Source organism: Strix aluco, chromosome 3, assembly GCF_031877795.1.
Source record: "Strix aluco isolate bStrAlu1 chromosome 3, bStrAlu1.hap1, whole genome shotgun sequence".
NCBI lineage: Eukaryota > Metazoa > Chordata > Aves > Strigiformes > Strigidae > Strix > Strix aluco.
Window position 1 is genome coordinate 27693617 of NC_133933.1, and position 12554 is coordinate 27706170.

General features: G+C 37.0%; 1 protein-coding gene across 13 annotated transcripts in view; it reads left to right on the forward strand.

Annotated features, from left to right (window-relative positions):
- The window catches only part of ESRRG (estrogen related receptor gamma), a 408226-nt gene that overhangs the window by 275856 nt on the left and 119816 nt on the right, over window positions 1-12554 (forward strand). For all 13 annotated transcript variants that reach the window (XM_074817905.1, XM_074817904.1, XM_074817911.1 and 10 more), the window contains one exon: window positions 1700-2115. In XM_074817905.1, coding sequence (XP_074674006.1) covers window positions 1713-2115 — 403 coding nt within the window. In that variant the 5' untranslated portion in view covers window positions 1700-1712. The remainder of the gene's footprint in view (window positions 1-1699; window positions 2116-12554) is intronic.

Below are 12554 nucleotides of genomic sequence, written 5' to 3' on the forward strand. Positions count from 1 at the left end.
ATATTTTCACGGCTTTAACCTTCCCATTTCCTTGGTTTATTTGCTGACACCAGATAGCTTGCTCCTTCCACCTCCCCAAACAAGTACTGATTTTAAGTTTGGAGGGTAACATTTCTGCACATCAGTCTGGCTGTTTTCCAGATTCACATGTTGTTTGTTTTCAGTAGAATTTTACAGTAAAAATCACAACAATTGGAAGGTCCTAGATAAGATCCATGGGCACTGATTTTGGGGTAAATCTCATCCTAAGCAGATATGTTTAATTGAAGGGTCAGGCTTTAATTTCAGTTACCCTTATTGGAAAGGAAGCAAGCTCTTTGGATTTATGTCTATTCTCCATTTGATTCTAGATCTTGAAATAGAAATTTATTTTTTTATTATTATGGTTTTTTTTAAACATGAAAAGGTGAAAAGTGAAGACAAGATCTCAAAAATCACTTCAGAAAGTTAAGTCAGTCAAATTGGCTGGACTTAGGCGCTTGCTTTGAAAACATGAATATATAGCTCCAGGTGGGTGGCCTTATGGGGTAGTTGCTTTTCTGCTGATAATGTTTCTAGAGAAATGCTCATAACTGTCATCTGTACTTTGGCAGCTTCTCAGAGTACTGTCAGGAATATGCTGGGTAGGCCATTTGCTACTGTGGTCTCATAATCACAGCTGTAGCAAATGAAGATAATATCTGATTCGGAGCTTTCTAATTATTATTTTTGTCCCTTGTTCTCCCTAAAATATGTTTAAAATTAATAAAAAACTTGGGGATGGAATAGACAGAGATTTTTTTTTCCCCTTAGAAAGCACTAATTTGTCAAATGAAATATCATTTCAGATGCTTAATTCTGAAAATGTGAGAATTGAGAAGTAAGGCAGAGTATCACCTTCTGAAAGACAAAACTTGTCTAAAATATCCTCTAATATATTTTTTTTAATCCAAGAATGGAACACGTAAAATGTCAGATCCTATAGAGCTGCAGATATATGGGATAGTGGCATAGTTATTACTGGTTAGTCTGAGGATAATGGCTAGAAAGTAATTGCAGCCAGAGCTGATGAATCATTTCACTTAGATTTTGTGAAAATGGAGTCCAACCTTAATTATTTGTTAGAGTTCCCAGTTGATATGCTACTCCATTACAAAATAGCTGTATCTATAATAAAGCAATATTAATACAGAAAAAAAAAAGGACTGTGGGAGACTTGCTCTTCAGTTCTGGGATCAGATCAATAGATGACGGATATGTGTTTTAGTCAAGTGTCTTGACAAATACTAATTACAGAGCAGAACATTTATGTGATCAAACTTGGAAATATTTGTTCCTGATAATGATGGAGTTTACAGAAAGAAAGTAGCAATAGGGAAAGGAAGACATTTAATAGCCAAGTCATCTAATAGGATTTTTAAAATTTTTTGACTTGCTAGATGACAAGTTTGGAATTTAGAGTTGATGCTGAGGTTGACACGTAGCCTAGAGGGCAGGTGGAGGGGACAACAAGCGGATTTGGTCACTTGAAAGTTTTTGTTTACTGCCTGTCTGGAGCTTTGACAAAGCTCTGTCATGCCCTTATGCTGATTACCTTCATGTAGAACAAGAGGTATTGACTAATGAATGAATGATGTGCAGTCCCTAACCCTTCCAGAGCAGCCTTAAAGAGCACTGTCTTTAATACACAGATTCTTCTTTCTCTCTCTCCCCACTACAGGCTTCTCTGCAGAATGTCAAGCAAAGATCGACACATTGATTCTAGCTGTTCGTCATACATCAAGACGGAACCGTCGAGCCCTGCCTCTCTGACGGACAGCATCAACCACCACAGCCCTGGTGGCTCCTCAGACGCCAGCGGGAGCTACAGTTCCACCATGAATGGACATCAGAACGGGCTGGACTCACCTCCCCTCTACCCTTCGGCCACAGGGCTTGGGGGCAACGGGCCTGTCAGGAAACGGTATGACGACTGCTCCAGTACCATCGCTGAAGATTCACAGACCAAGTGTGAATATATGCTGAACTCGATGCCCAAAAGACTGTGTTTGGTGTGTGGTGACATTGCGTCAGGGTACCACTATGGAGTGGCTTCCTGCGAGGCCTGCAAGGCTTTCTTCAAGAGGACAATTCAAGGTTGGTTATTCTTTAAATTTCTTTTCTTTCTTTTGCTCAAAGTGAAATAGTACAGTCCTTGACTAAATCCTGTTAGGACTTCAGACTGTACCTTTTCATTCTTCAGTATTTGATCCTGCAGATGTTACTCATGAAAAAGCCCCTTTGGGCTTCTTTGGGAGTTCTGTTTGTCACGTTAAGCCCACTGCAATGTTTATTTTGATCATGAAAAATAATAAAACACTGGAGCCATCCGGTGCATGTTCAGATTTGTTTTCTGTATGAGTTTCTCATGGATTCCCATAAATGATTGTTGCAAAGAAAACTGATTATTTTTTGAAGGTTGTAATGAATGCCTTTTGAACATACCTTGTGGCTGGCACACAGGGATGGTGCTTGGGTTTTGCTCCTAGTTACACCACTACCATACTTTGATTGTTATAGAAACAGTTAATTTTTGTTAAAGCATCAGTGCATTTAAAATTGGAACAAAATGCAATGGTGTAGTGCTTTGTGCATATCGGTGTATTAATAACTGGTCTTTCACCCGTGTGGTGTACAGTGGCCTTAAACAGGTTCAACAAATATCTGTAAAATCACATTCTAAGGAGAGTAAGTTGGCAGCTTTTGGTCTTTGCCCAGTACTTTGTACTAATCTGCTCTTGATACCTGTTACAAATACACCACATATTTTGGCATAAATTAGTATGAATGGGATAATTTGCATGACCACTTGTTCTAGCTTCAGAACCAATGGAGACAAAATAACCTTCTACTTTGATTTAGATATCATCCTTTCAAGTAAAATTGAAGGTGCTTTATTTAAAGAACACGAGGCCAAGCTTGGCCTGTACAGGAGTATAGTGTCACATTAAATTAAATTCAAACTTCAGAGACTAAAATTAGGTTGCTAAGTCCAAATTTAAGCTCCTCAATAAAACCTGCTTGATTTTCAGAGGTGTTGAGCACCTAGAATTCTCAGGAAAGACAATGCAATCTGGTGGTGTACTTTTCTTTTTAAAAATGAGTTACGATAAGGAGCAGAAAGTTAGTTTCAGTTTGTAATTTCACATAACCCAAAATTTGAAACATTTGGTCAAGATTTCTTAAATATAGTATCTCCATATTTAATGTAAAACTAATAAGGAAAAAAAATATGTTATTTTAATTTATCCATTGCTGAGACAATGGCAATTTTATTCTTCTCTCATCCATTTTACTACTGAGGGATTTGGGCCTTCTACCATCAGGAAATACCCATTTTATGATAGTCATATAGCCACTAAAAAGAAACTATAAACTTCAGTTGTTCTAATGAAGCCAAGTGTTACAATGTTTGCAACCAATAAACAAACATACCTGTGAAGGTTCCTAGTGGCCTTGGTTCATATGTAAAATGAGTGCATATGCAGAACCAGTAGGCTTATTTCAAGTCTTTGTTTTGGAAAAAGTAAAAAAAGAGGTAGGTGATTTCACTTGACCTTCAAGAACATTTGCAGAAAAGCTCAAAAAGTGTTTCCACTGCATCAGTTTGTATTTTGTGGTTGCTAAACTTCAAGCACCAACTTCAACTAGCAACTCCGTTTTTATAAATGATATTTAATTGCTATGCAATAGCTGCCCTACAGAACTGAATCGATGCACAATTATTTTGGTTGTATTTTGACCGTAAAAAATGCCACAGAAACGTTAACTGACTTCTGGCAGCAATAGGTAGCCTGCAATTTTACACCACACCACAGACAGCAAGTTTCTGGGCATGGAAGCACAAGACAGGGACGTCATTCTCCAGATTAGCAACCTGGACTTGGCCATGCAGCTCAAGTTAGAACTGGCAGCTGTGCAAAAAGTCTCAGTATGGTTAGAGCACTAGCTGCATCAGCAGGTGACAGTGCTGTGTAGACAAAAAAAAAATGCAGTAAGGCAAAACCAAACACTGAATGGAAAAGCAATAATGAAGAAACTAAGAATAGGAAGTATGTTACCATCATAATGTCATGGCAGCCTCTTCAGTAATGGTGCTGACTAAACTGACACAACTACTATGAGTTTTCAGATACCGTCCAAAATAATGGAAGCTACTTACTTTGGTGAATCAAACCATGGACTGTGGTAGGTGACAAGAAGTATATAAGAAAAATGTACTCTTCGTGTTTTAAATGAGCAAATTCTACCTTAAAGCTTGCATGAAGAATAATTCCCCTGAGGTGTTTTTTTTTTTGTTCTAAATGATAGAATTTAGTCTCAATGTTCCTAGAGGTCGTTCTTCCCTCTACCATTTAATTTCTGGATTCATATCACATTCTTTCTCTTCTTGTTTTTAAAATAAGTTGATTACTACATAACTGCAAATAAGAAAACAGGAAAACAGAAAATACCCAAGAAATTTATAAATACAGCCAAGTAAACCAGATTACCTGAAGAGTCAAATATTGTAACTGTGCATATGTAAGGATAACATGTCTTGGCTCAAAGAATTGCTTATTTTAAATGATAATGATTTAATTGTGATCAGTACTTACTTATAGATTCAGTGAAAAAGAATGTTTGACTTCCCAAACCTTTCTTGTTTATCGTTCATCAGTTACTAAATTAGCTGAGACTTGTAGAACCTAAGTGCTACTCCTGTTGAAGTCATGGACAAAAATGCTCTGACTTCGGTGAGAGCAAGGCTGAGCTGATAAAGTTAGATTATGAAGCACATCTTGTGTTCACGTCAGGACTGATGTCCTTTCCACTAAGTCAATGAGAGTCTTTCCATTCTTTCCATTTCGACGGAGTTGAAACCTCAGTAGGTGAAAGCCACAGGCAGCTGTTTGGAGAGCCAGCACAGTATCTGTATACCACCAGCATCTTATGTAAGAGAGAAATGAAGCGCATCACAGGATACCTTGTAGCCCCTTACATGAGGTGAATTTTGCCCTAATGTAGAGTATACACCTGTTTTTAAGGGTAGTGGAGATTATCATTCCCTTTCAGATGACAGCAATTTAGTCTAAAAAATGTCTGTTCCTGACTGATGTATTTCTCCTTCCTGCCTCTTGCAATCCCTGCTAGTTTTCTTAAAAGTAAAGAAATTAAATGAACCCTGTCTTGAATTATAAGAAGCAGTAATTTTGTCTTTTATGAATGTATATTTTATCATAGCACAGAAATACATTTGGGGCTGTGGTAAAGAATGCATGGATTATGATAAAAGTAAAGAATATTAGAAAAAATTAGAAAGAAGAAATTGCCTGCCTAAAAAACCAAACCAAAACCCACCAAAAACCAGCTCAATATATAAAATCAGTGTCTTAGGTCATAGTAGAATCTAATGACGTTCTACCCCCTTTTGTGACATATAAGGGATGGGAGAACTGGATGTTCTCTCTGCTCAGCCTAGTACTCACTCAGCTGCAGCTCTTCATTTGCTTCTGGAATAATTTACATGGTGGCTGATTGCAAATGTCTTACAGAAACACACACACAGCCAAATCTCCCCAAAATTGGCTTAGTAACAGGGATAGTAGAAAATAGCAACATCTAAAAATAGTTACAGGTCCATTGATTTTTAGGGTCTCTCTACAGTTTTTGCTGTGCACTGTATTATCTTGAAAACTCCAAGCTTTCATTAAGAGAGAAAAAAGAATTTTCATTTGTCAGCTGGGTGCAAAGTCTTGTGTTCAGCACAGAGGTCTTGTACTTACTAGATATTTTGTAGTGAATATTTAGTGTAAATACATTTCTCATCATTTTTATTTGCTCAGTTATCATAAAGACTAGTAAGTACACATTTTGCATTAATAATATGTAATTACTCAGTGTCTGTAACTTAAACATTTCTGCAAGTGGATTGAAATGGTATTCTTGCTTTCAGTAGAAGGATGATAGGATTTACAGAGTCAAAGACAGTTTACTATTTTGTTTTATTTTAGCCTTCATCTCTAAAAAAATGGCCTGCATCTAGACAAATTTCTTCCTCCCTTCTTCTAAATCTTCAGGACGGTTATCTTTGGGCTCTTTAAACTTGCATGAAAAGGCAGTGTGAAAAGCCTAGGTTTTGATATGTTGCCTTCTTGGTAAGGCTTGTTGCAAAAGTGTCAGGTGTCAGAGCTTACTTATTATTTCCTTGGACAGTGTTTGAATTTTCTCCACAAAAGCTAAAATATTTTGCATTCAATAGCCCTTGTAGTTCTTGGGCTTTGGTTTTTTTTTTAATATGTTTATTTTTACGGAAAAACTGTTGGATGAACAGTATTGTGACAGCAATCTTTTGTTTATATGCAGGGTGAGTAAACCAATAGGTAGTAAGACGACTTGCAGTCATACCCTCACTGTCTCATTTAAGAGCTTTGTCCCTGAGAGCTGTTGCTTGACCATGTCTCCTAAACAAATGAAAATTCCATTCAGGGAATACTGTTGTCTTCTTGGTCATTATGTGAACTAGATCAAGACTGCCATCTCATTTTATGCTGATCACCTAAGAGCCTTCAGCTCTACAGTTCTGCAGTAGTGTAGTTCCTATGGTCTTAAAAGCCTGCTGAAACTAGGAGCTAGATTAAACTGCTTTGTACTTGGTTCACCTTTCTGGTTACTCAAAGTTGGTTTTAATCCCTTCAGTGTTCAGGTTTTTCAGCCCTCTTTAGAGTGTTTATCCATTACTCAGCCAATTTGATCTGTAAATGTACAAACACCTTACAGTAAATATATTTTTTTTTTTAATTAGGTTAGAACTGATTAAAAGTTAGAATTAACTATGTAAATTCAGATAATAAGATGACATTTAAAATAGGCAACATAAAGTTTGATTCAAAGTTGCATTTGACCGAAGTGGCTTTCAGAGGTTAATTTGTATCTCAAAGCTGCCTCGTATAATGCTGCACATCATTTTTGTGGAGGAAATGAAAGCAAATTAAGATTTTAGGGCTTTTCAGCATATTTACTGGTAGTTAAGATTATAGTTTTTCATAGAAAGATAGGGTGGAGGCTTGCATCTTTGTGCAGTAGTCAGTGGACCTTGGCTCTGGTGCAAAGATGGCAGTCTTCCAGTGAACCTAACACTAAATGTCACCTGAATCCATCATTACCTGATTAAATCATTCACCTTCCTTATAGAAGTGAAAGTCTGTGCTTCAGCATTTCTTTCAAAGAACATTTTAAGGAAGCAATGATAGATATCTTCCCTTTTGCCCTGATTTCTCTGTGCCTATGGGCCAACCAAACTAGTGAGCAAATATTTTTAATTCCTTCCAACATGTCTTTTAATCCTGTCATAATGTCATTGTGTAACTATGGCAGCCAAACAAGATGAGACAATAAAATATAAACATGCTGAAATCTGAGAACCAGAGAGAAGTTTAAAATTATACAAATGGTTCTATCTTTTTTGCTATCTGTGCTTTCTTTTACAGACTTGTAAATTATATGCTGCATTTAAATTATTAGGGAACAAGAATGAGCATCCTGATTTGTGCGTGGCTATTTCAAACCTATCAGAAATAGAAAGAGATGTGGTTTACAAATAGTACTGGTACAGTGGTATGTAGCAATTCCATTTTAATTAGGTCTGGATCTCTATTTGTTATAAACATCTGTGAAAGCTTCTAGCCCTCTTACGAAGCTCTGTCTAGTTTGAAACTAGAGACATGTCTAGTCTCAGCTAGAAAGTGATTTATTTTAATGTTTCTACAACTTTTTAAATGACTTTTTTTTTTACTGCTGTGAAAGTCGTTTGGTTTGCAACTTCAGAGACTTAAGATGTTCTGTTTTCTGAGAAACAAACGATGACAATTTTTCATGCTACCTTGGTAGGATGTGTCAAAAACAACTTAGATAAAATACCAGTAGGGACAAAATATAGATGGTTCTGTCTTTCTGACTTGGACAACTCTTCAGTGACTCCTAGGCAGCAGGGGATCAGTTCTATTTGTGTCTTTAAAGCATTGATTCTCTCTTAAGATGATGTAAATGTACTTCATTTCTGTTGAAGATGAAGAAATTGATTCCAGTGGGAATCAAAGGTAACTGGGCCCTTACAGGTGTCGTTCAACACTCCCCAATATCAGCCTCATATTGAAAATTATGGTGGTTTTTATGATGCTGGAAACCCATCTACCTTAAGTTAGAGGCTGATGCAAAAATGTCATGCAGTCAGACGAGCCAGCATCACTTTCACATTTTTGTTTTAAATCTCTATTCATGTTGCTTTCTAGAAATAAAAAGTACATTTTAGAAGTTCTAAGTATATTATAGTTCAGTAACATAGTACACTGGCTTTTTTTGAGCAACTCAGCAGAGTGATTTCATTGAAAATGTACTTTTAAGCTGGCTGTGTTCCTCTGTCAAATACCATTCTTACACTGTAGAGTTATTTAAAAACCAGCTGCTTTTCCTGAGTTTCTAAGACAGAGTGTCAGAAAAGGCAACACAAGCAATGGAGACATAAGCATAATCCTTCATACATGATCCTATCATCTTAAAAAAATATTTGAGACATTTAGGAACCAATTTTTTAAACGTTCTGTAACTTTGTATGTGCAGTGTTGTTTCTGAAGTCACCCAGGTGAAAAGTTGTGAATACAGTCAACTTTAGTCTTAATCAGCTCCAGATGATGTGTAGCAGAATTCATAGATCTGTAGTTCATAGAGCTATCTGCAGTATCGAGTGAATCCATCTAAGGATTTGTTAGCCAAAACTGGATTCAGTTAGGTTCAAATCCAACCTCATTCCAACCTGACCCCATTTCTGAAACCTTATTGATAAGAGTACTTTTACTCGTGACAATATCTACTCATACTTAAATTCAGTTGAGTTCTGACTGCAAAGTAGGGAACAGAGCAAGAACTGAAGCTTTAACATGAGAGAAAATATTTTTACTTTCCTCAGTTCAGCTTTGCTAAGACCTGTAAACATCAAATACATTTTTTAGTCCATCTGGGACTTTTTCTCTATCCTTCTTTTCCTAAGTTAGCCTGTTACTCTCTATTTCCGACAGCATCTACTTCTCAGTTTCTCAGGAACTATTCTTTTCTGTTGTTGTTGAATTACATATCAAGGTGTGACCTAACATACCATAATTCACTCTGTGTTGGCATAGATTGTCCTGCCTCTCTTTTCAAGATTTCTCTTTTATTAATTTCCAGAAGACCTGTGGCTGTAATCCTGGCTACCTTTAATTTTCCAGAGTTTTCATGCATGCCAGTTCACAGACAAGCAGGTGTATTCCTTTGGGTCTGTCACCCAGGAAAACAGAGCATGAAGGTGGTACCTGGGGTAAACTTTACTGCAGAAAGACTTAAATCCAATGATGCAGTAGCCTCTGTTAAGAATAATAACACTTGCTTTTTAAATATAAGTTTTTGGAAAAAGGTAGTAGATTATAGAAGCTCAAAGAGAAAGTTTGGGAGAAAAATGGGGCATTATTGAATATAAATAAAGAGATACTGAAATGCAATTTCATGAGCTAATTATAGCATAAAATTATTACACTGAAGGAATAATTAATTCCTCTCTGTTGGTTTAGTGCTTTTTTTCTTTTTTTGGTCTTCTGGACCTACACTGCCACACAGTAAAAGTTTCAATACTGATATCTTCAGCATTCCTCCTGCTTTTGTAAGTGGCTCATGGCTACTCTTTCCAAACACATTTTCACCCTGTGTCTCAGTCTTCCTCATGTCTTTTATTTGTCCAAAGATTTTCTGAGCATGTTCCTATAGCTCATAGCAGTCCTTTACATCTTTAGTGTTACAATATCAAATGTCACAGTGTGAAAGGGGAAATAAAGCTTCCGCTACTAATCGCTGTCTGCTGCTTCTGTTCATGTTTGTATTTGTGGAAGGAAGACCCCTGTTTCAGCCTGTCCCACAGACTGGAGCCAGTTTCTAGAGTCAGCTTCACACTCTTGATACGTGTGAGGTTCTAAAGTTGTAACTGTTGATGCCAATAACTTCATTTGGGATAAGATGTCAAGGCATAAGGCCCACTGCTTTCAGTGGCCTCTTCTTTGTCATGGTTCTCACTTCTCCTCTTCTGTTACCTTGAGTGTCGCTGTCAATTCTGTGCTAGAAATGGCCAAAATGGTCTCAAGAATTTTGGCTAAGTCCAGTCAATTGCCTGGCTTGTAAAGCCATCAAGTCCCTGTACCATTAAAACTGCACTATGACTCCACATCTCATTCAGGTAACCTCCAAGCCTCATCTGTGAGATGAAAAAAATGGTATCTTGGCCCACTTTTCCTTGAGCTGTGTATAAAGATCTGACAGTCTGAAGCATCTAAAACCAGAGAGCTGATTATGTACCCTAAGTTTTAGCCTTCTATCTCAAGATCAAATGGCATCACATTTTTAGTGGGTCAGTTGCTCTTGATAGGCACACTGTGTTAGAAGTATTTTCTCAATTTCTGGCTGAGATAATAAAATTTAACAAATTAGTAGAAAAAAGGAACTGTTTTTAAATAAATATTCCTCAGTGCATGAGGGGAGAACAGGGACTCTGGCTGGCATAAATCCCCTTGTGTTATTATAGCACAAGGCAATGTGTTTGGGGAGTGAAGATTTGACATATATTTTTATTTTCAAACGTCATACTAATTTACATTACTCAGCCCTTTAACTGCCAAACTGTAAAAGTCCATTACGCTACTGAAAGGAATATACAAATTATCCCCTGGCACTTCAGGCAGGAGTTTTACATATAAGCTGTTATTCTATCAGCCAGCTAGCTGCACGATTCTATTAAGGAGTAAGTGAGAAAATTATATTGCCTGCAAACTAATTGTACAAAAGACTCTGAAATAAGTAATCAGAGCCCAGTCCTTTCTGAAAACCAGCCAGGAGATATTATAAATTGCTCGATCATTCTTGTCAGCCTAGTTTAAAGACTCAGAGCTGCCATGTTGATTTTGTTCACTGTGTAACACAGCTACCTCTCCAACTGTTGACAGGAGTGGGTAAACCCAACTTATATTCTCACTAGCTGCTCAGTTTCAGCCTCTAGCATCGTGCAGTAGACAAGTAAATGGTAGAGCTTCCTTCTGAGTCTTCCTCATTGAAATAAAATGCAGATCTGAGCACCCTGAATGGATGCAGTGTACCTGTGAAATTGTACAGATTCCCAAAAACTTCTTAAAATCGTTTCTGTTTCTTTATCTCCAGTGTATAGAAGTAAGAAATTATGAGAGCTCTAATGACCTGCAATGTGCAGTAAATTTAGTTTTTTACTAAAAATATATCCACTAATACTTTGAGTGCTAGGTGAAATACATTCTGAGTGTGATATATATCCAGGTACATATGCATTGCAATGAAGTTTGGTTTTTTTTAGGAAAGCTCCCTGACAGAAATGAAGTCTATCCGTGGAGATATTTGATGAAATACTGCATTCATATGTGAAGTGGTGACAAAAATGTTAGTTTCCTTGAACTCTTACTGTGGTCTAGCCATATTCTAAAATGTTGAAACACTTTAGGGGAACCAGCTATAGCCATTGATAAGTTGTGGATCTTTTCTGCACCAGTAAATCCAGTTACTGTAACTCTACTGAGTTCACTGGAGGAGCTCTTTCCAACATCTTCCAAGTTTATTTTCTAACATCAAAAATTAAGAATGAACATCTGCTGGAAAATATTTCTTTAAAGTAAAGCAGCCTAAATTGATAGGAGAAGATTCCCTCTCTAAGGTAAAGTACTAGAATCTAAGTGACTAGACTAATAGCTCATTTTAGAGTTCTTTAAGTGGAAAGAATTTGCAGGAAAAATATGTTGCATAATGTGCTGTACACTACAGACCCTTACCATGTTTCACAGTATTTTGTGCAAAACTGAAATGTCAGGGTATGGATTAGAAGTGTCTATTTAGGGAAATAAGCAATTTTTCTGGTTTTGAATGCTACTTTTTGATGTGGACATCTGTACCTTTGTCATCTGTGCCTTTGCACGAGGGCTCTGGCTATAGTGGGAGTGCTCCACTTGCCTCAGTACAGAGCTTTGCTGCTTGAAGTTCTGTGTTGTAGTCTCAATCTTATTTTTGATCAAGATCGTTTCTGACCTTGTGCAAAGATATCTTTGATCTCTTGCACAAAGCATTTCTGATGCCCTGTTTCTTTTTTTTGAATAGGGATTGTAATACATTTATTACTATAATATGATTAAGTTAATTAGGTACAGTTTGTGAAAGGCTTTGAAGATGTCCCTGTGTAGTGGTTGTGCCTCACTAAGAATGCCTCGTTAGAGTGTGAGAGGATAATGTGAATCTTTTTTTAAGCTTGCCCTTACCATTCTTTCCTATGTATCCTTCCAGAAGTGTTATTTCCTAACTTTGCTAACGTGTATTGGAAAGAAGTTTTGCAGGACCTGTTGGGCTGAATTTCCTACCCACTCTATGCTTCAGTTTCTTAAATAGCTTTCCTCTCAGGAGCCAAGGAAGGGGAACAGGACTAAACTGAAGTTTGAGTTTTGTCAACAAGAACCATTAGCATTCAT